The sequence below is a fragment of the Sipha flava genome, unplaced genomic scaffold, assembly GCF_003268045.1.
Source record: "Sipha flava isolate LNK unplaced genomic scaffold, YSA_version1 82_pilon_pilon, whole genome shotgun sequence".
NCBI classification, from domain to species: Eukaryota; Metazoa; Arthropoda; class Insecta; order Hemiptera; family Aphididae; genus Sipha; species Sipha flava.
In genome coordinates, this window is record NW_020273624.1 from 703644 (window position 1) to 725813 (window position 22170).

General features: G+C 29.7%; 1 protein-coding gene across 1 annotated transcript in view; it reads right to left on the minus strand.

The window, feature by feature from the left end:
* LOC112693220 (neuroligin-4, X-linked-like) overlaps positions 1 to 22170 on the minus strand; it is a 421733-nt gene that overhangs the window by 132501 nt on the left and 267062 nt on the right. The window contains exon 4 of the mRNA XM_025568195.1: positions 12675 to 12872. Within this exon, the coding sequence (XP_025423980.1) occupies positions 12675 to 12872 (198 nt within the window). The remainder of the gene's footprint in view (positions 1 to 12674; positions 12873 to 22170) is intronic.

Sequence of the window (22170 nt, forward strand, 5' to 3'; positions counted from 1 at the left end):
ATGTATGCTAATCCGGCTTGTTCGTGTTTATTATCATCATTATTATTATTGTTATCATTGCTGCCGTTGTGCTCGATCCCATTTTCAAAAGACCTCATGTCAAGATTAATGCCTTGAAAGTTTCACCGATAACAATAAAGGCTGGTGTGACTAAGCTTAAGTTTTTGTCTTGCCGCTAATTTCTAACGTCTCTTCCGACAAACGAATAAAATTATGTTTGTTGTTTTCTTGCTCTTCATGGTAAGTCTGGTTCAGTCGGCCCATATTGGACCGAGAATGTGACAACGCGTTAATGAAACGTCTTTGAGTCAGATTTTCTTTTCTAAAACTCTAACATCTTTAGAATTCAAATATTTGAAATTAATCGATTCGATCCCGCAACAGTGAAATAAGTCAGTCAAACAAAAAGTTTTTGATTTTAAAATTAAATTTAAAATTTTAGTAACTTCTTTAAATAAAAAAAATTCATTTTTGAAAGTACAAAAAATGTATACTGTTATACTGTTGTTTATTTTATTTTTCAAAAAAAAAGGATGAAATTTAAAAACTTGAAAAGGAAAATAATACAGTATTTCAATTAACTTTCTTAATAGCCATTATTCTCAAGATATTAATATTTGAAAGATTTCATTATATTATGCATATTACAGTGCAACCTCGGTATATCGAAGTCACAAGGGACCATACAAAAATTCGACTTATCGAAACTGCGAGTATACAAGGAATTTAAATCATAAATAAAATTTAATATAAAAATGTTTAATTTTTGGGGAAAATGTGTGTGCATAAGATATAATGTATTTGTATATTGTATACATATTATTATTATTATTATTATTCGTTATTTGGGTAAGTATACATTATTTAAATTTTATAATAATATATTTTCTATGAAAGTAGAAAACCTGTCATTTTTTATTGTTTTTGTTTAGTATTATTAGTCATTTCAATAAAACTACCTAAATTATTAAGTGCAGAAAAAATATTGTCAAAAACTCCTGACTGTTGTGGAACGTATCTTCACAATTCATGAATATAAGTCTGTGTAACTTTATCACTGTTATCGGTAACTAGCTGAACTATAATTAAATATCAATGTTATTACAAAATTGTATACAAGCTCGGTAATTTATCTTATATTTTATAGTCTGGGAATTTTATACTTTATTTAATCTACTATACATTCTATTTAGTGAATCTTAATAGGTGGCCAGTACAGGATAATACCTTCGATTTATAGAAAAATTCGACAAATGGTAATTCAATATAGTGAAATAACTTAACACGTAAGTCCAATACTGAATGATCGGGACTAAAAAAAAAAATCGACATACAGAAACTTCAAGTTACCGGAGTTTAAGATAGCAAGGTTCCAATGTAATTATAATTTTATATTAAAATCCATAACATAATGCTATTTTTCTGTTTCGAAAACAAATTCTTGAATACAAGTTCAAGTCTATTTTCAAATTCTGAATGGCCTGAATAAACTATTTGATTTAGAATGAAATTAGGTTTTTTTCTCCAGAAAACACTTTCTAAGGAATTAATATAGGTTAATAGTTTTGTGTGGTTTTAATAATAAATTGAAAATTTGACATACACATTGCATTTTTAAGAGGTTATTAGTTCAATGGATTTTCAACCGGAAACGAAAAAACTCTATGAACGTGGTGAAATTTATAAGGTGATAGTTCATAACCAAATGTTGACAATTTTTTTTTCTTTAAAAATATTATCCATTCAAAATCATTGCGGAAATGGACTAGATTTTATTTTATTTTTAACTTTAATATTTTAAAATTGTATAGTAATACCAAAATTTCACTTGGAAAAAAATTATATATATTATTATTGTTATTATTATTATTATTATTATTATTATCCGTAGGTTGCAGGTAGGTTCTTAATTTTTTCGTACGTGCGTTTGTTATAATTTTTATTTTAAGTTTTAGTGTTTAACGTATACTGGTTTATAATGGTGAGTTGTATATTGTATTATATTTTTACCAACAACGTGTTATTAATTTAGAATTCGTTACATACAACAATTATATTTGGATTAATTTTGGATTCACTTGATACATACGCATTTCTATCAGTTATAGCTCTTAAGACAACATTTTATCAACTACATCTGTTTTTTGTACAAATAGAATGTTCTTAGATCGACGTGGTATAACTATTAAAAGCTTGATACAGAAGCTAATTGCATATCGGCCCTCGATGTCTTTTAGTCTAACAGCTTGTGTGCATAATATACACATAATATTTTATACGATTAAATGTTATTATACCAATGATATAATTAAGTTAGACATTTTCATATTTACATTTTTCTCATCAAAATATTGTTAAAGAATAATTTATTATCCAATATTGTTATACGTTCCATAAACTAAATATTACCAACAGATGGTTAACATTTTGAATATTAATATATATAAAAAAAGTAAAAAATAAAATTATTACGGTAACGAATAAATCAACGAAATCTGAATACGGAATATTTATTCAACCTAATCCTGTCAAATCATGGAAATTATATTTTGATTTACCGGAATTTAATAAACAATCTGCAGATATGGCTGCTATGAGTTGTAACAATGGCGCCACAACTACTACAAGGTTGTATAATTTGCTTTTTTTTTCGTATTGTATTCGCACTTGAAAAATGTAATTATCTTATTTCATATTCGTTTTGACATAGTTGAAGGTAAGTGTACGTTTTGTTTAGTATACCTCAATTAATAAGCATTTTTATTTTTACAAACCAAGTATCACTCATTCACCAAGTCCTTTAAAAACTGCAGTTATTTTTGTCATTTTCAAATAACAAATATACAGCAGAAAATATTTAATTTTCTTTGTACTTTTCAAGCAACTAAAACATTTTCTCTTCCATATATAATAATTACTGCTTTACACTATTTAGTTTCTTGACGCATATATATATCTTTTTTTTTCTTACACATTAACAGCTTTATTTACAATAGTTGATTACAAAATACGTGTTAGTGATACGCGAATGTAAATAATATTATAAAAAAAAAACTAATACACAATGAAGTCGTTTTTTGATTAGACGCGTCCACATCATTGCACTCGCTTTCAGCGTCGGGAACGGCGATAGTATTGTTTCGAGGGGGAAAAGTTGGCATGTGCTTATCATCAATATAAATTGGAATTCTACGCCGATGTATCGAAACTTAACAAGAAAATTCTTCCTCGCACGTCGTCTTTAATTATTGATATTTTCAATAACATCACCTCCCCCGGCCACGGACCCGTTGCTTTTTCACCATGGCATTGTCAATTCATTTGGATATCAACGCATTGGTGTGGGCATTCACAGCAGGGTTGTCATTCCAGTTATTTTGGGATCACGAAAACTTTTAGACAGTCCAATGTTAACGAATCTCCATATCATTCAAATATTGTTGTTTATATAAATCGGGGTACCTGTGTTTATATTCCGAGTAGGAAATCAAATATCAACAAATCACCAAATAAAAATACAAATATATGCATATGTACATATACACGTGTATTCTGTTCGTATATTTTATTAATACTTCATAAAGTATATATTAATTATTATGGTGGTAAACTGAAATATTTAATGGAGGGCCAATTAACACATAAGTTATCAAAAAGTCATCATAGCATTTTCTAATAATCTCTCCTTCTTCAAAAATTATATTCTTGATTCGTATTGATCTATGGTATAACCAAAGTCACAAAAACTGCTTTTGATTCCGTGTTACTCACGGAATACTCACCGACGCGAAATAATAAAACAAATCCAAACGTGTAAAATATACGGATTCTGTTAAGTGCCTGCGGACAAGCGCTATCGGTATGGTCTGCGCGTCGTCCGTCATGGAAAGTTAGTGGTGTAAAAGTTTGTTTTAAAAGTAAGTCGCCCCAAACCGTACAAATGTTCAAAATGCATTGCTTATACATTTTCAAGCATTGAATTAAGTATTTAACATTGATTTTTAAATATTTGTTTTCGTAAAATCTTATTACACGTTTCAGGTTCAACAGGAAAAATCAAACATATTATCAATGTTCAAAATAGTTTTTATTTTAATATTTAAATCTTAACCATATGTGTGAATATCGTTTCAATCATTATGATTGGCAATCGCTGTGTGGGAATTTAGCCATTCGAAACCTCTTTTCATAAAAAAAATTCTTTCCTGACGGTAGTCCGTCTCCGACATCGCCGTGCGAATTCCCCGTAGACATACTCCGGTCTGCGCAGTATCATATATAATACATACGTGACCTCGCTATCGTCGGTGATTATATTTTATACCTTTCTTCGATCTCTGTCGGTGTTCATACGTGAATAAATATGTGCGGGCATAACCGTTATTATAATTTCTTTTTTTTTTCTGATTCCTTTGCATCCTTACTACTACGTATATCGTTAAACCCGAACAATACACAATATTTTACTATTAAATTTCATGTAAAATCATTGTTGACCACTACGAATGTATTTTAATCCCAAAAAATATTATATTTATTTTCAAATCGATGCGAAACACATCATAGATAAGTCTTCATCCCGTTTCCGTTACACATCGTATTTAGAAAATTGCTAATAATAATATCAATCGATAAAATTCAAAATGAGCTAAGCAATACGGTGCGTACCATGGGAACAATCGATCGTTAAAACATTTGATCACACAATTCCTAGTTTTTCGATTATAATTGTCACAAAAATAATACTATGAATATCAATGATGATGTTCGATCGACAATCAGACGTACTGAAATCATCAAAGTGCACAAACATTGCTAAACTATTTTTTAGAATAATAGTAAAAATATTAATCTAATCATAAAATTGTATCGACCAAATATCATAATTGATAGTACTATATAATATTATGACACAAAACTAAAATTAAACGTAACGATTACTATCGTATCAAACATGTTTCGCTTTATCAACATTTGCAAAACGGTTTTAGCAAATAAAGTAGAAACTAAAGACCATAGTTTTTATCGTTTGGCGAGCACTGTTTTTATTAGTGTCACTTGTACCGAAGTCTGAAGTCTGTAAATAATAATAACAATAATTGATCATGAACTCGAATAAATTGTCGATCGTTGACCCAGAGAATGAACCGACTCGGCGATGACTCTACTCGAACGCTTGTCTAATAATGTACAGGTACTTGCAGAGATGTAACACAGCGACTGCTGTTACCATCGTCGACATGATGCGTGAGAGTGCGAGGGTGGCTGGGTATTTTCATACGTATGTGGTTGTCGATTCTCTCCCTCCTTCCACTCACCCCCTATCACCGTAATTTCGTTTCATCGATAACAACCGCCGCGTGTCGATGCAACGGTTTAGTAGAAAATAAAACGGAGAACAAATGATTTTGAATTAGAAAAAAAACCGATTTATTATGGGCCGCTGCGAGGGTGATGGTGGTAAAAAATATCGCGCACGACAAAAATATAATCAAGGCCGTCGTCAACGGGGTGTGTACCGTAAACCTCAGCATATATAAATCATACTTTGTTCCCGACCAGAAAAAAAAAAAAAGCGATCCGAAGCGAAAACGATCGATTGAAAACGGACACGTGTGAAATAATTTATACGAATTCATAAAAGTTTTATGAATTACGAGTATGAACGAGCGTGTTTGTGTGTTTTTTGACAGATTATCATGTATATACGCATTACGCCGCGTGATTTAATTTAATTTTCGCGGGCCAGTGTAAATTGTTAGTGTACACTGTTACTGTTATCGTCATAATTGTTATTAATTTATACGAACGGTTTGTGGGGCACAATTTCCATATTTTTTTTTTTATCTTCTATCAATTCATTATTGCACCGGAGTCCTTATGATCTCGTCGCATTATTCTAAGCGTCTTGTATCTAGGACGTCGTTCACTACAATTTTTTGCACACCGAATCGTTTTCACCTGATTTGCACGTCATTATACAAAATCAATATCGCGTAGACAGGTGATGGTGCAAATGGCAACGCTCCTCGAATAGTATTATACCAACAGAATGATCTTAATAACACGTAATTCGTATTTAGTATTAGATCATGATTCAGACATGACGTGAAATTATTTGCCTTGGTTTATTTTATTTTTTTAGTCTCAACCATTTAACGTAGATGTTTTAATCTCAAAATCAATAGTTGAGACAACTGTGTCATATACAAAAGCCATTAGAGAAATACATCGTATGGGCAAGTTTTTTTTTTTTTTACGTACTTATAACATTTTAACGTAACTGTGGCATATTACTTTGTTATCGATGAAAAAAATAATTATTTTATAATTTCGTTTTTAGTTATGTATATCGATATCGACTATACGTTATTTTTGAAATAAGTATAGATTATATCTAGATATACTATTTTTTATGAAACACCGTGATAAATTTATGAGAATAATTGTTATTGATAGTGGCAAATATACAATCCGTTCTTTGATAAAAGAACCGATAAATAATGAAACATTTCTAATTCATCGATTTTTTTATCAAACTATTTTCAAGTAAGTACATAACTTAAATCATCATACAATACATCCCTATCGATAAATAATTTTATTTTAACCCGTGTTTTACACGTAACAAATTATCTAGGAAATATTTCGTAAGAAATTAATTCTTTTAATTTGTAAGCTATAACTATTTTAAATTAAATTTAACTTATTATTTATACACGCATATAATCATTGTGTTCTGTAGTTTAAAATGGTATATGGTTTGTCATTGGAATCGTTTGCGCAAAGATTATATGCAAGAACAAATGGCATAAGACTGCACACTAAATTTAGTATTATATTTTTTAAAGTTTTTTTTTAGTAATTTTATAGAACTAATTATTGTTTCAGCTAATCGATATAAAATGAGTAAATTGACAAATTATCATACTTTGGAGATATTAAATTCCATTTCTGACCAACAGATTATTGACTCAGATTTTGGAAAAGACAATGATGCTGAAGATATACCTTCTTTTGACAAAATTACGACATTTTTATTATTTAATATTAATGAAGTGATTATTTTTTGAAGAGCAAATTATATATTTATTTGGACTTATTTTATTAATTATATTAATTAAAATTTCTTGTTATAAAAGGCATGAAAAAATATAAAAATCGAAGAAAAATTATGACACTTTATAGTTTGGGAGTATACATTTCAGCCATCATCTACAGGGCTAAGGTTTTCATGTTATATTAATGGTTTTATACACAAATGCATTCTAAATCAGTAGTATAATAGTTAGAGCCTCCTAAACATAACATTTTTTGTTAAAAAAAGAGATTTGTCCATTTATGATAATTTTATAGTTGGATATAGAAGCCAATTTAATAGATAATTCCATAGTTGAGACAAATTTAATGTTATCAATATAATGGTGCAATAATTTTGCTCAATATTATTTACATTTAAAATTTACTATAAAAACATAAGTGGTTTACATGAATGTCACTAGTCCATTAATGTTTGAAGATACATGTAGGTATAAACTGCTTTTCAGATTTGAGAACGTATTATATAATATGCTATTTATTATATTGTAAATTTATTACTTTTACATTATACTAATAATAAAATAAATAAATAAATAACCGTTGTTTTTTCAGCACCAATGCTCTTTTTATCTTGTTAAAAACAGTTTCCTTCTATGAAAACTGTTATTAGTAAATGTATAACGTAAAAGTTATTTTATAACACAATATATAACTAGAGTAGGTAATAAAATTACCTTTTAATAGTATTCTGTCATCATAGGAAATTACTGTAGTATTAATACTTTTCTTGTACATTAATAAATTATATTACGATGACGTATAATGTACACAGTTAATATCTATTTTTGCAACGATATTAATTGCCGATGTATCCGTCATGCTGTAGCATTTTAAATGTATAAAAAAAATAATATTTATTACCAAAATACGATAATTTTTAATTAATGTTTATATTTTATTTTCCTGCATGATTTCACCCTCCCCCAATATAATAATTACAACCATATAATAGTAATAATATATTTGAACTTCTATTTGTAAAAATTACATCTACCATTATAAAACTCTTGACAAAACAAAACTTTTCTAGAAGATCATACATTTTATATATTTATAAATGTTTTCATTAAAAAAACGATATCATTTTACAAATTAATTATTTTTATATATTATTTATTTAACAATTAATTTTAAACTATTTTTATTTTTTAAGTACTTGCTCATAATAGTATTAAAAACGAAAATTTAATGATTTTCAAAACAGATCCGCATCATAATGTACCTATACTATTGATATATTATAAATATTATTCATTATCAACAGACTTAAAATATTATTAAGAGAATTGTATACGTTTATACAAACATTTCAAGTTATTATCATACATATTATCATATACAGTTATTTGCATATATTTCATATATTTAAAACCTTTTTTTTAAGTTATTATTTCTATTTAGCAACATTTTTCAGAAGACCATCAATTGTAATGAAATAAAGTTTAGAAATGCGATTCGGTGAAATAATGTGAAGAGATAGGGGGCAAATAATTTGTTCTTAAATATTCTCCGAAATATATTGCGATGATTATTTTATATATATGTCGTCAACGGTCTTTGCAGGACACAAATCGTCTCTCATGTGCTAATGCAATAAAGGTTGTAATACTAAAGGACGTAACAAGGTACCGTTTTCAATTTATTGACGTTTCCAGGGGTACTTCGAGAGCCCGAAATATTAGAATTGTATTACCCTAGTCCGTTATTGCCGGACTATTGTTTTTTATCGTTCCAATGAAACATCAATGGACTATTCCAACACTACTTGCCCATAATATTTGGTATGAGCCGCATGTACATGTAATAATATTATAATAATATTTAATATTCGGTCCTTTTGTTTATTGTTTCTTAGTGCGTCAAACGTTATTGGACTATTGTTGATAGTTTACGAAGTTTAATGCTACAATACGTTCAGACGAGTTTAATAAAAAAACTTTATTTTCAACAACAAACGTAATAGAAGTTTTTTATTTTGTTTTTAAAATGCAGAAAACGTAAAATAATAATATATATATAAACGTTGGTATGCAAATAAGTGAATTAATAGTAAATTATATTTTGACTGTAAATGTTTAATAACCAACAATCTATTTGGAAAAATCTATACATTTTGTTGCTAAATAAATCACAAAGAACTCTTATCATTCAATGTTTTGATTTATAAAAAAATACCAAAAATATTGAACAATCGATGTTCCTAAACCTAAGTGATTCATTTGCATTACATAACATTTTTTATCATGTGGTTTAAAATATATTAATAACCGAACAAAAATAAAATCTATGTTTTATATTTTGTCAAATTACTATGTATATTACATGTAATATGTTGATGAGTTAATAATTTATCATTACTTTTTATTTAATTTTTCTTTTTAATTTTATTTATTTTATCGGTACAACACATTTTATCGTAAATATTTCCTTAACATGATTTATGATATTTTCCATATCATATTAATGGTTATGAATATTACAAATTATAATAACAAAGTGACCTACTTTCCAGACACATGAATATTGTGTAGCGTGGATGAGTCGTTTTTGAAACAACTGGATTGAAAATCATCAAAAGTAATACGTTAGTAAAAATGAATTACGGTTAACTATTGTACTGTTTTGCAAACAAAAATAACTATTCATGAAATAATCTTTTGCGATAGTTGACGGTAACGCGTAGTACATAAGTACTATTCTTTTATTCTGAAATACGTGTTCTGAGATATATCACAAAACTTTAATAATATATCGCGTACATTGTATTTGATAATGTTAACTATTATACTGCGCACAAGTATAACATTATATTGTTTTTGATCCTATAAGAGTATTACGTTGTATTGTATGGTAAACTTGCTTTTAGTGTAAATATTGTAAAGAACAAGATAAAATATTTATAAATAGTAATATTATTTTTCGAGAGTGCACAAGACCGCAGTAACTGAGCATATAGCCAATTAAGTGATACATATTTACATTTTCATATATGTGCATTTATCAATTGTCCGATAAAATATTGTTTGCAGTTTGTTGTAAAATAAGAATAATAAGTTTGATTGAATTAGTTCAGTGAAATAATAATAAATGTCTTCCTATTATTATGTAGCTTACAACTACATTAGGATACTTATTTGTCCCTTCACATTCGTAGTTATTATTTTTGATGATTTAATCGGTTAAAAAAGGAATGTACGTTCATTATGTAAGTATGTTGAAATAAACGTCCGTGCATTTTGATAAGAATCGTTTCAAAGAGCTTATCGTTGCCCGATGCTCGTCTGCATTATGGAGGTGTAAGCAAAATCAATAGTGTAGTATAGAATAAAAATATTTTCGACTCTCCAGCATATCATTTAAGAATAGTTTTGCATTGACTGAGTATGAAACTATATCATATTGAATGGTTGCTTTTATCGGAAGGGGACTGTTAATTTCGATAATTTAAACATTTCATCCTTCCCAATAGTCAATTAGACGAAGTAGGTCGAAACGTACGAGACATCGTAGTGCGTGACGTTAAACCATACATCTGCGAGCTCAAATACATCTTGTGGCGCCATCGTAAAGTTTTCTCGATACACTAATGTGGAAAATTCAAAAGTAAACAGCGCAACCAAACGCGCAATTAAATAAAAAGAAAATGAAAAAAAAAACGACTACTAAACGGTCTAGATTCGTAGCGTTGAAAACGTTTTGATGCATAAGGCGAGCAAAAACAATGAAGTGAAAAAAAAAAAAAGAAACCTTGAGAATTTGAAGAAAAGGGGGGGAGAACAATAAGGAAAAATATAGCACATGCCACAGCGGCCACCGACAGTAAATCTCGGTAGGAATTTTACGGTTGGTCGGACTGGATCGACCCTTCTACGGGCTCTACTTACGAATTCATAATACACCGTCTTGGCCTGGGAAAGGCTAAGACCTTTATGTCTTTATAGGAGTTTATTTCTCCAAAGTCTGTGGTGCACGGTAAGCTGAGGGTTATAAACGACCCGATAAAAGCCGCCCCGCGCCCACCACTGATCAAAAAAAAAAAAAAATTAATTATGTCGGTCAGCGTATTGGTATGCTGAACGCAATCCAATGGTTGCGCTTTTTAACTGTTCCCTCGGTATGTTATGTTTGCGTGAGGTTAGCACGGCAAAACCGACTTTACGTTCTAGAGAAGATCATACATCACTGATTTCAAAATGGGCAAAGAATTAAGGAAACCACTCGAAATTAATCCTTTAATCGCTTTTGTAGGATTTCTATAGTTTTTCCAGTTTTGAGTCAGGAGATTAAATTATCTTTCGGATGTATGGAACAGAATCAAAATTAACTTGATGAGAATTAATGCTCCCGTAACTTTTTTACATAAACGGTAAAATTAGTATTTTAAGAGATTTCATCTACTTTGTAAACATTTCCAGATTTAATTTTTTTATTGTTAATTGTTTTAATACCTAAAATAACACATAAGTGATTATTTCCGTTTTTTTTCATTTAAGGTAATCAACACCAATACAATATTCTATTACTTTTTATTCACAATCGTTTTTTAGAATTTGGTGCTCTTTAAACGTGTACAAACATAAATTAATTTAATAAATAAATAAATAATTGTAATATTAATAATAATTTATAAAACAAACGTAAAAACATTTTAATTGAAACGTCTTTCTGGTATTTAATATTTTTGACGTAAATGGTCATTGACATTTTTACACGATAATTGTCGATATTAATCCATCGTTGAAAAATTAACCAAGCAATTGAAAACTTATTTTAAAGAATAACAATTTATAGGTTACTACGACGCTATTACAGTTATTCTAATATTATAACTCAAGATTACGTATATTTTTAACATAACTTTTTCTCATTTATTTGTAATTTAATAAGAATGACTATTGAATATAAATATTTCTAGCAAAACACACCGTTATAATTTTTAAATGTTTCGTAGTCAAATATATTATAATATATTGTATAATTGTAGTGAGTCAGAGTACGTATATAGAAGACAAAAACAATTCCACACAAAACAAACTTTAGTTGAAATAAAGTCAAGAGATTTGGCACGATTCCTTTAAACAACAAAGGCGTTTATAGTTTGTACGCATAAATAATATATCTTTCTATTCCACGCACTAATAAATTGAATATTTTTTTTATTTTATACGCTATTTGGGTATATGAAAAGTCTAGTCCCTGCGGTCATTGTCTGGAGTACGTGGTTTAAATATAAATTCAATTCTACGCGTTAAACAGTTGATTTGGTGACGGAGTGATGTAAAATCAAACTATTAAATATGGTAACATAATATTATAATTTTATTTAAAACGAATACGTATGGATGTTTCATAATCAAACATAAGATATTATAAGGACAGAAAAACGTGTAGGTATAATAACATACTGAACTACATTTCCATATGTGTGCGCACGCGCGTCTATGTGTGTGTGTGTGTGTTTTATCTTAATATCTGTTAACCATTAAAATGTATTCGTCTTCGCTGGTCTAAAATGTCTCTGAAAACTTTCAATCAATGTATGATATAAGGTTATACCGTTGGAATACACTTACCATCGGGTACTGCGGACGATGCCATCAGGAAACCAACACAAGCAGCTCCGGTCCCGTGGCCCATCAACGTCACGTTGCTAGGATCACCACCGAACACCGCTATGTTCTCCTGTATCCAGTGCAGGGCCGCTATTTGGTCCATAAGTCCGTAATTGGACGGTGACTTGAGATGCTGGTTGGAGTTGAGATTTAAAAAACCTGAAACGACCGTAATGTATGAGCGAAAAAAACTAAAAATAACAATAATAATTATAAGGGATAAACGGGGACAATGTAACATTGATTTACAGCAAGTAGACACGAGCTTAAATCTGGCAGCCATTTGTTCGTCATGTACACTCAAGGGTCGAGAGCTGGGGAGTGATTGAGGGTATGGTTGGGACGAAAATCTTTTTCGTTTATACAAGAAGACAAGTGGAGGAAGATAAAAAGCGGGCGTGTACGGAAAGGGATGGTAAGAGAGAGAGAGAGAGCAAAAATACGGAGGTTTGTTCTACATTGAGCCTCCCACCAGGTCCCGTTAAAGTGTAGTCTTAACGGGTGCATGTGACTTTAATACGGAAAGAGACACTATATATAATCCATGACAATAAATACTTCTGGGAATAATTCGTCTCAGTAGATGTTTCCCAGATGATATCGATGAATAACGACGGTGACAAATGACGAGCAAATTACTTTTGGCGAGAGTAAATTTAGTTTTTGGTTTTTCCATTTATATTAATATTAATATGATTATTTTGCAATACTACTGACATATATTGACTGTTTCTTGATTTCGTTTTACAAAAAATTCAACTGTCGTCTTGTCATAATTTTAAACTGTAATCCATAACTGTTGCAGAAAATATTTTAACATAAAAAGTACGTGACATTAGTACCCTTTAATGATAATTGAATATTATCTAGGTATGTGTGATTATGCCACTGACTAACATATTGACATAACGACCGAAGTCTATGTAAATGTTATGAAATAAATAATTATTAGTTTATTTTTTCTAACATTTCAGTCTTATTCGAAAAATTTTGTGTTATAACTTCCGTGCGTTGGTGAGTACGTCATTTAAAATGTTCAATTTACAATCCTTTCCTTTACTCTACTATATTACTTATTATAAAATTATTAATCATTTGAAGTATATATTAAAATATATAACTTAAATTACATATTATTATTTATTTAACAAACATTATTAAAATACAATTTTAATATTTAAAGCTAATATATTTATAGATAGTAACCACCATATTATAAAATTCACATTCAGAGATTGACCTTATTAACTTATTTTGAACGAAAGACATTAATAGAGAAAATTAAAAAATTATAAGTTTTTTTAATAAATTCTGTAATGCAAAAGGATACGATCGTATAAACATTTAGTTTTTAGTATGGTTTTTGAGGTTGAATTTTTCTGTAAATTCGTTTATATTTGCTTTCATATTGGGTGTTGATATTCATAAAACTGCATTCATGTGTTCGTCCCTAATTCGTGAACAATATTTATTTTTTCAAAATTGTATGTTGAAAATCGGTAATATCGAGATATTTTTCAGTAGAGTTTAGTAAATAAATCTAAATAAAACTTACTGAGACAGGAGTTGATTTTCCATCTATGATCCTCTGGTAGACAATTTTATTGCAGTTTCAATCAGTGAAAATTACTTAAAATATGCTCGAAGTTGTTTTTAACTTTATGACACGCATTTACTGTTCATTTGTGAGTAATAACTTAATTATAACATACTGATCAAAAACGGATAATCGAATACGACGTCGTCATTACACTACTAGTATAATATTAAATTGTAAAGTCCAAAAATAAAAATACTATTACAGAATACTAATTGCATTGAAAATTAAATAATGGTATACGAACAAACAGTTACTTTGATGAAAATAAAGCAACTGTTTTTGACATTGATTGAGTTGATTTTGTTAATTTTCTTTTTCGAATCATGTTTTTATGCAATTCCTTGTTGAGTATTGAATTGTGTCAGAAATTGTTAGGAACTTAGCTTTAATCAGTCAATCATCTGTAATATGATGACATTTGACGTATTTCGATTTTAACGTAAAGTGTTCCATCAGAGTTTTCTTAGTGTTTATCATATATACGTTACTCGTGACGCTAATGTATGTTAAATATTGAAAATGAATGATTGAAATACAATATCAAATGCATTTAGTTTCGTTTTGCAACCATATTTTATGCGTGAACATTTTGCTATAGTTTTTACTACTCATCGTTGATTGTTAATCTTCTGAAATGCATACGAGTTTTTATAGGTTGATACGCCATACACAATTATAACAAATCATATTATATTACTATCGTAATATTCCGTATTGAGTATCGGAAAAATAAATATCGTATATCGTATATATTATCTCGTGATCAAAAAATCGTTTCACCAATGTGATCGACGAGGAAACTTATGCTGAACAATTGTAAAGTTATATGAATGACTAAAATAAGTTTGTGTCCGTAAGTTGGTTACATATAACAATTGGTATTATTTTGTACATTTTAAGATTATGACAACTAGTATTATATTTATTTTCCGTCGTTATAACTTAATAAAAAAAATAACTGGATCTGTTTGGGTTGTAAAATAATATAATTTTGATTGCTTTTAAACTAATACAAATCATGAAGTGAGTACAATTTGATACGTTTAAGCCAATATACATAAATAATAGTTAGACTACTTCATAATGTAAGCAAAGTCAGAGGATTTTATTAATTTTAAGAATGTTTAAGAATTTTATTTGATTGATTGATTGTTATTTGTTTTCTCAGTAATTTTACACATATATAGGTAAAGTAATATTTAATGTTAGAAAGCAAGCATTCTCATTGCTTTTGATAAAATAATTAGTAATTTCATGTTTAAGGCACTGAAATATACTTAATGAATAGTTGACCTTTTTAATTTGATAATTATGTCGTTTTGTTAAAACTGTCATGTACTTGATTTTAAATTTTACTCGTAAATACTTGTTAAAGTTATAATATATTATTGTTTCCGAATTCAAGATTCATATTACAAAAAGCCATTACTGTTGAGTTTTTACAGTGTTTTCTGTATTTAATTTGAAGAGTAGAAACGTATATACATGTAAATTATACTCGGATAAATAGATTTTTATTAGACAATTACTCCAAACTTTTTTATAACAAAAGAAGTTATTATTTTTACTTGCTCCAACATTATTTCAATCCATTACAGTGATATCCATTTTAACTGCCCACAATGTTGTATTATGTCTATTTCTTTCAAAGTGCATCTCATTTAAATTTAAAATTTTTAGAGCACTTAATATTTTCACAATATCTTATTAAGTACGTTTTTCTGTCGTTGCTTTTTTTCAATTTAGTCTGTTAACCGTAACAAAGCAAAAGTGTGAGAATATTAATAACATAAATTGATAACGGTTTTGTTTAAAATTATCGTGGAGATATTAATATATTTAACAGAAACAAGTGCGTAACCATCGTTGCTATAAATCACGAATCAAACCTATATGTGTATAATATTAATGATCATCATCCGTCATTTGAACATAAGATGCGAGCAAAACTTAAACACATCATGTGAGAATGTTCTGATAAATCTAAATAAAAGTATTATTTATCAATTGATTCTTAAAACAAATGTACACGATGTAAATTGTAGTGTTACACCTATAAAATGTAACTATGATAATACCAAATTTATCTGTAAACAGGCATGTATTCAGGAATTTTTCAACTCGACGATGAACAATGTTGACCGATTTCGAGCTATATTTACTTTCAGCATCTTCGTTGCCCTTCTCCTTATTTTAAAATGTTCAAGATATTTCTATATCACAAGTGTAGATGTTGTATAATTAGTTGACTCGGGAAAAATAATTTACTCTTCCATAACACTGTTTTTAAACAAAATTATTATTCATAGTTTACCAATAAATATACAAAATATAGTTATAACCAAAAATTGGGTTAAAATATCGTGAATAAATATTTTTTTGAGGAGGAGGAGGAAATGGACATTGAAGGAAAATATATGCACGCCTAAAACTAAGATACATTTGGTTTCATTTTAAATTCTATGTACAAATAATTGTATAAAACACATTTGTTTTCGAACACATTTCATTTACACATTTGCAAAGAAAATTCTTAAATTGTTTATGTTTAAATGTTGATATAGGGCAATCTATCCTCTCCTTCCTCTTGGTTACGGCCTTGCTTTACTTAAATCTGCGTTTCCCACAGATATTTTGAGTCGAGCGATTTCATTATAAATACGTATCGTAAAACGACGAATCAGAAATAAAAACGCATTATGCCTTGAAATCGTTTCTAAGTTGAAGTGACCAACGCATAAAATATGTCGTATGCTGCATTTGCACGTATAGCGAAACAACAATAATAATGACATATTTCCGGTCCTCGCCCTCCACGATTTCAATCTGATAGGTATTACATGTTATACAAGTGCTGTGGGCTTAATGGTGATGTGACTATCAATAGTAACGGCACTACGTTAGACGAAAGATTTGATCGGATATATGTAATCAAACAATGGTCTACAAACCAAGACGACTAGCAGTTTACAACAGATATTAATATGATATCGTTATAATAACGATAATAATAACATCACGACATCGATCCACGTCGATTACGTCTGTTTAAATCTAATTAAAAAACGAAGCCATCACTGACTCTTGTATTTTGTATGTATGTGGGTTTTATGATTACGGTACAATGTGATTTTATTTTTTGATAACAATACGATACGTAATCGAAATTGTTTCTGTGAAGCGTACCGATAACCAAAAGTGTACACAAACTGCTACCAAGTTACGCATGCACTAACTGCACGTTTATCAATATTTACTTCCAAGGGATTTTTATATTTGTATTATTTAAATAGCTATTGTCACTAAACAAATCGAAACCTTTCCGGTAATGTCCAAATAATTCATTGAAATGAATACGGTTATAAATAACATAATATTATTTGAAAAACCAAATTTGTTATTTAATGTAAATTCAAACATATTACAATATAATGTACTATTATCCATTCTACGTGGCAATAATGTATCACGTAATGTTATCCAACATCGATGCAACGTGTACACGTCTTCCACGTAATATATTGAATCGTTCATACTTTTCTCGTGCATGCTTTAGTTTAAACATTTATTTTCGCGTTGTCGAACGAGCAGAATAAATTACCAAGGGCAAATAAATAGAATGCGTAGACCTAATGCTCTATACAATTAATTCAAAGATAAAAAACAAAAAACGCGAATATAAAAGATATCTACATATGTTGTACCGTTGATCATCATGATCTGTAATCAATGTGGTTTTACAAATGCGATCAATTTTGTTTTTACGATAAATATAATAATGAATATATTATTCTTGAAATATATATATTTCATATATTTTATACGTTTTTATTGTATTTTTTTTATCGTACAATTTTTAGATAAATTATAACACTAACTTTTGTTGAGAGTTTTTCATGCGCACGGCCGTACGGCAATGTTTGAGTATATCGTATAATGTATGGAAAAGTTGTATGCAGGAATCAACCATATCGAACAAGCAAACAAAACTACTGGATATAAGGTTTGAAATGTTTTTGGTGAAAAGGCGGATGAAAGATGGAAAATCCGAGAAGCGTTAAGAACAAAAATACTTTGTTATCATAAATCTTTATTTTCAAAAACTAATATCTGTTTGGCGAAGAAAGTTAGAGAATAAAATGGTCGACGGAGTAATAATAAATAACAAAAAATTAAGAAAGTCGTATTTTAAATTAATCAAACATCTCAATGATATAATGACCTCTTGTTTTCAATTATGTTTTAAAATGCTAATAGTTCCGCACAGGTTTAATTAATCAGCAATGCCATCTCTTTACCCTAAGATAATGATTCCGGAGCTCACAAACTAATGGGGCTCCCGACCGATGGAGGCTCTAAAAATATAATTTACGTATTTATGTTGTAACATATTGACGCAACCTATCTCAACTGAATATTTAGATTATATAATAAATAATAATTAAAAAAAAAGTATTCAATAATATTAAACTCAAAGTTCAAATGTTATAAATACGACGATTACGTCTTTAGCAATAAATTTGTTTAGCAAAAATTTACTGATATATAATAACTGGTTATATGGTTTGTATTTTACAGTTTTTTATATAATTAAATAATTTATAGATGGGTGTCCCTAATCAATCCTAACCACTATCGTTATCGGTTTTACCGTCTTTGCTGGGTCGTGCTCATAATCGTCGTCGTCGACTGCTGCCATTATCGGGGTCGCCGTCGTCATCGTTATCGATTTCTTCGCCGTCATCATTGATGTTTGATGTGGATGGTTATCTTCTTCTTTCTTTTCTATAGATGCTTGTGTTCGTTACAGAAAGAAAGATGAAGATGTTATGCCGATGATTGAAGAATTGACCAGTCTTTACACTAATTTTGTAATCAATACATGTTGATACTTGATTGTTTCTGTGCGTCGGCAATGTCGTCACCGATTTTTCATACCCATAACGTCATTTTACGCTTACCGATGTATCTTTGTTTCATAGTTTAAAATGTTTTAAAAGGGCCGTTTTATGAACGTGTGGTTTTACCATTAGTTTTTTACCGTTATTCAGTTTTGAATGGAGTGGTCGTAGCGAATATTACGTAGTAGGCGAGTATAAGTCACAGCCGTAACAAGTCACGGTATTGTAATTCGGTCAAAGATACTGCATAAAAAAGTGGTGCTCTCGTCAAGGGCGCAAAAGAAATCTCGTTCGCAGCTCTTACGGTTTTGAAGGGTGCCATTACAAGACAAATGAATGCAAATAATTTCATTATATACTTCACCGCCGTGTTCCAAGAGTAACATCAAAACCACCGACGGAGTTACACGCATATCATGTGTATAGTGAATATTTCAATCGTCAAAACCGTGTTTGAGAACAATCTGTGGATCGTATGAAGAAAATGTGAAAACGACCAGTGCAACACCGTCCTAATCCTGTGAACCCGTTTGCTCGGACCAGCCGACGTGTCGTTAAAACACAACGATAGACTGTAGTCAAGAAAACTTACTGTGCTCGTCGATTGTTCTACGATTTAAAACCTAGTCCGGTTTTAGACACGTCGTACTCGAATCCGAGCTATCGGCACTTTACTGCGGTTATCAGATGTTTCGAAATGGACGAATACAACGTTGTACACGGAGCAACGAATCTCAGTCGATGGACGTCTATAACGTTTGAACATCAACATGTGGTTTTTTTTTTGTCAATATTAAATTTATTTTAAATGAATTTTGACGCACCTCGATCTATCTGGATCGGAAACAGCTGCCACAACTCCAATGACTTATTGTATTTTTTTTTTTACGTGAACTATGGGCGTTGTCGGATCGGCGGTGAATACTGTTTTTTGTTCAGAACGGATGATTTCATGGAAACTTTGGCCACCGTTACCGTACAAAAATACTATCTCGGTAGCTCGCATTATTATATCAATGATTCGATCGCGTACCGATACGCCACAGCCGTAAATCGTATTATTAATGATGTTTAACGTTTACCACACGGGTTTCCGGAAAAACACGGTTGCACCGGAACAACTTCTGGCCGTGTATTTCGGTACTGTACACGTTATTTCGCGTCATATCGTTCTATCAAACAAGGGCGGATGTAACGTTAAAAAAAAAATGGAAACTTGAAAGTTCTAAACGCGCAGTGACAATAAAAACTCTATATCCACTTTGGAATCACGGGGGGATGATATTGTGCTGCTCGAGTGAAGTAGTGCAATGAACATAAACGTCGTCCGAACGTGTATAAGAACAGCAAACAGAGTGTATATAGGTAATATGATAACATTTTATATTATGCAATTTGTGCGCGTATACTCATACCATTAAAGAGAGTGACGGTGGTGGTTGTACGCAACGTGTGCGCGTATATTTCGTTAAATAATGTTTAACAGCATGCGAAACATGCGAGACCGGAGATAACTTTTGAAACACGTCGATCTTGGGTGAACCGCATTACGTTGTGCGTCGTTAGCACAATGTAGTTATATTTATTGTATGAACGACTATTACGCGTTGGTCGCAGAAAAAATGCACGGAAACGCGTTGAAAGACGAGACGAAAACGTGTCAAACCCACAGCGGCGTGGCGTACGTGTTTTACAGAATTAAAACGATATTGTTACAGTTGATATTTTTGTGAAGGGTTTAAAGATTTTCAAGGTTTATGATACAATACAATTATCAACAAATAACGCCTGTCGGTTTAGGCAGTTTACCATTACTTATCTAATATAATTTATTGTGGACACGAACTGTTGATTGTCAAGTGCGAATATAAAAATTTGAAATTGCATTTTTCTACAATTATGAAAGGCGGAAAGGGTAGCTTTAAACCCTTGAGATCATTGACATCCTTTGTGTGCACGTCTAGCTTATTCTTTATGTGTAATTATATTACTTATTATTATACTATTATTCCTTGTTATTTTAAATAATCTACAAAAAACATTTATATTAATATATACTATTATATATTATAATAATCTTGACTCAGTCGATTAACAGCATTATAATACATAAACTTAAAATGTACCTAGTCGAGTCTTAAACAACAACTGCAGTTATGTATATCGAACTTTAAAAGCATTACAATACTATATTACTGTAATCTCTAAAAAATGATCGGAATAAATAAGCAGTTGTATTGCAGTTGTCTGCGTCATATTATCATCTAGCCGATCCAAGGGTAAAAGAAAATTTGAGTAATAAAGACATGATTGTTTTTTTTTAAACCGAGAATACACAAACTGCGCGTAGAATGACGTATAATACAATGCACAATTTATTATTATAAATACCCTCATTGAAGAAATATTTTCTTCAGAAAATATTAGTTTGGGCGAAGGTTATCATTTTCATAGAAAAATAAATGGTCTGCCTAGGCGAATATTATTTATACCGTTTTGGTGGGAGTTGGTAAATTGGGTCCTGCAAAAAAGTAGATAGTAGGTAAGTTGAACCCCGAGAAAAAAAAAAGATAGTAGGTAAATTGGGTCCCAGCAAAACCAAATTTATTTTATTAATAATATATCTACAAAAAAAATGTAATTAAAACCATGCATGTTGTAAAATATAAAATATAAATATAAAAACAAATTAATTAATTATAAATTATACGTTTAATAAAACCTTAAATGATATAGATTAAACAAACTTAAACTTGATTACCATAAATTTAGTAGGTATACTTTGTCATTTGTTTCCTTACATTATATTCTTTGTTGAGCACTCTTTATTTTTTTTAATTTGTGCCAAACATAAAATACATATCATATTTTGATGTATTCAAAGATTACATTGACATTTTATTGTTCAATGAATTCTGATTATTACCCAATTTATCTACTACCTATTTTTCCCCGG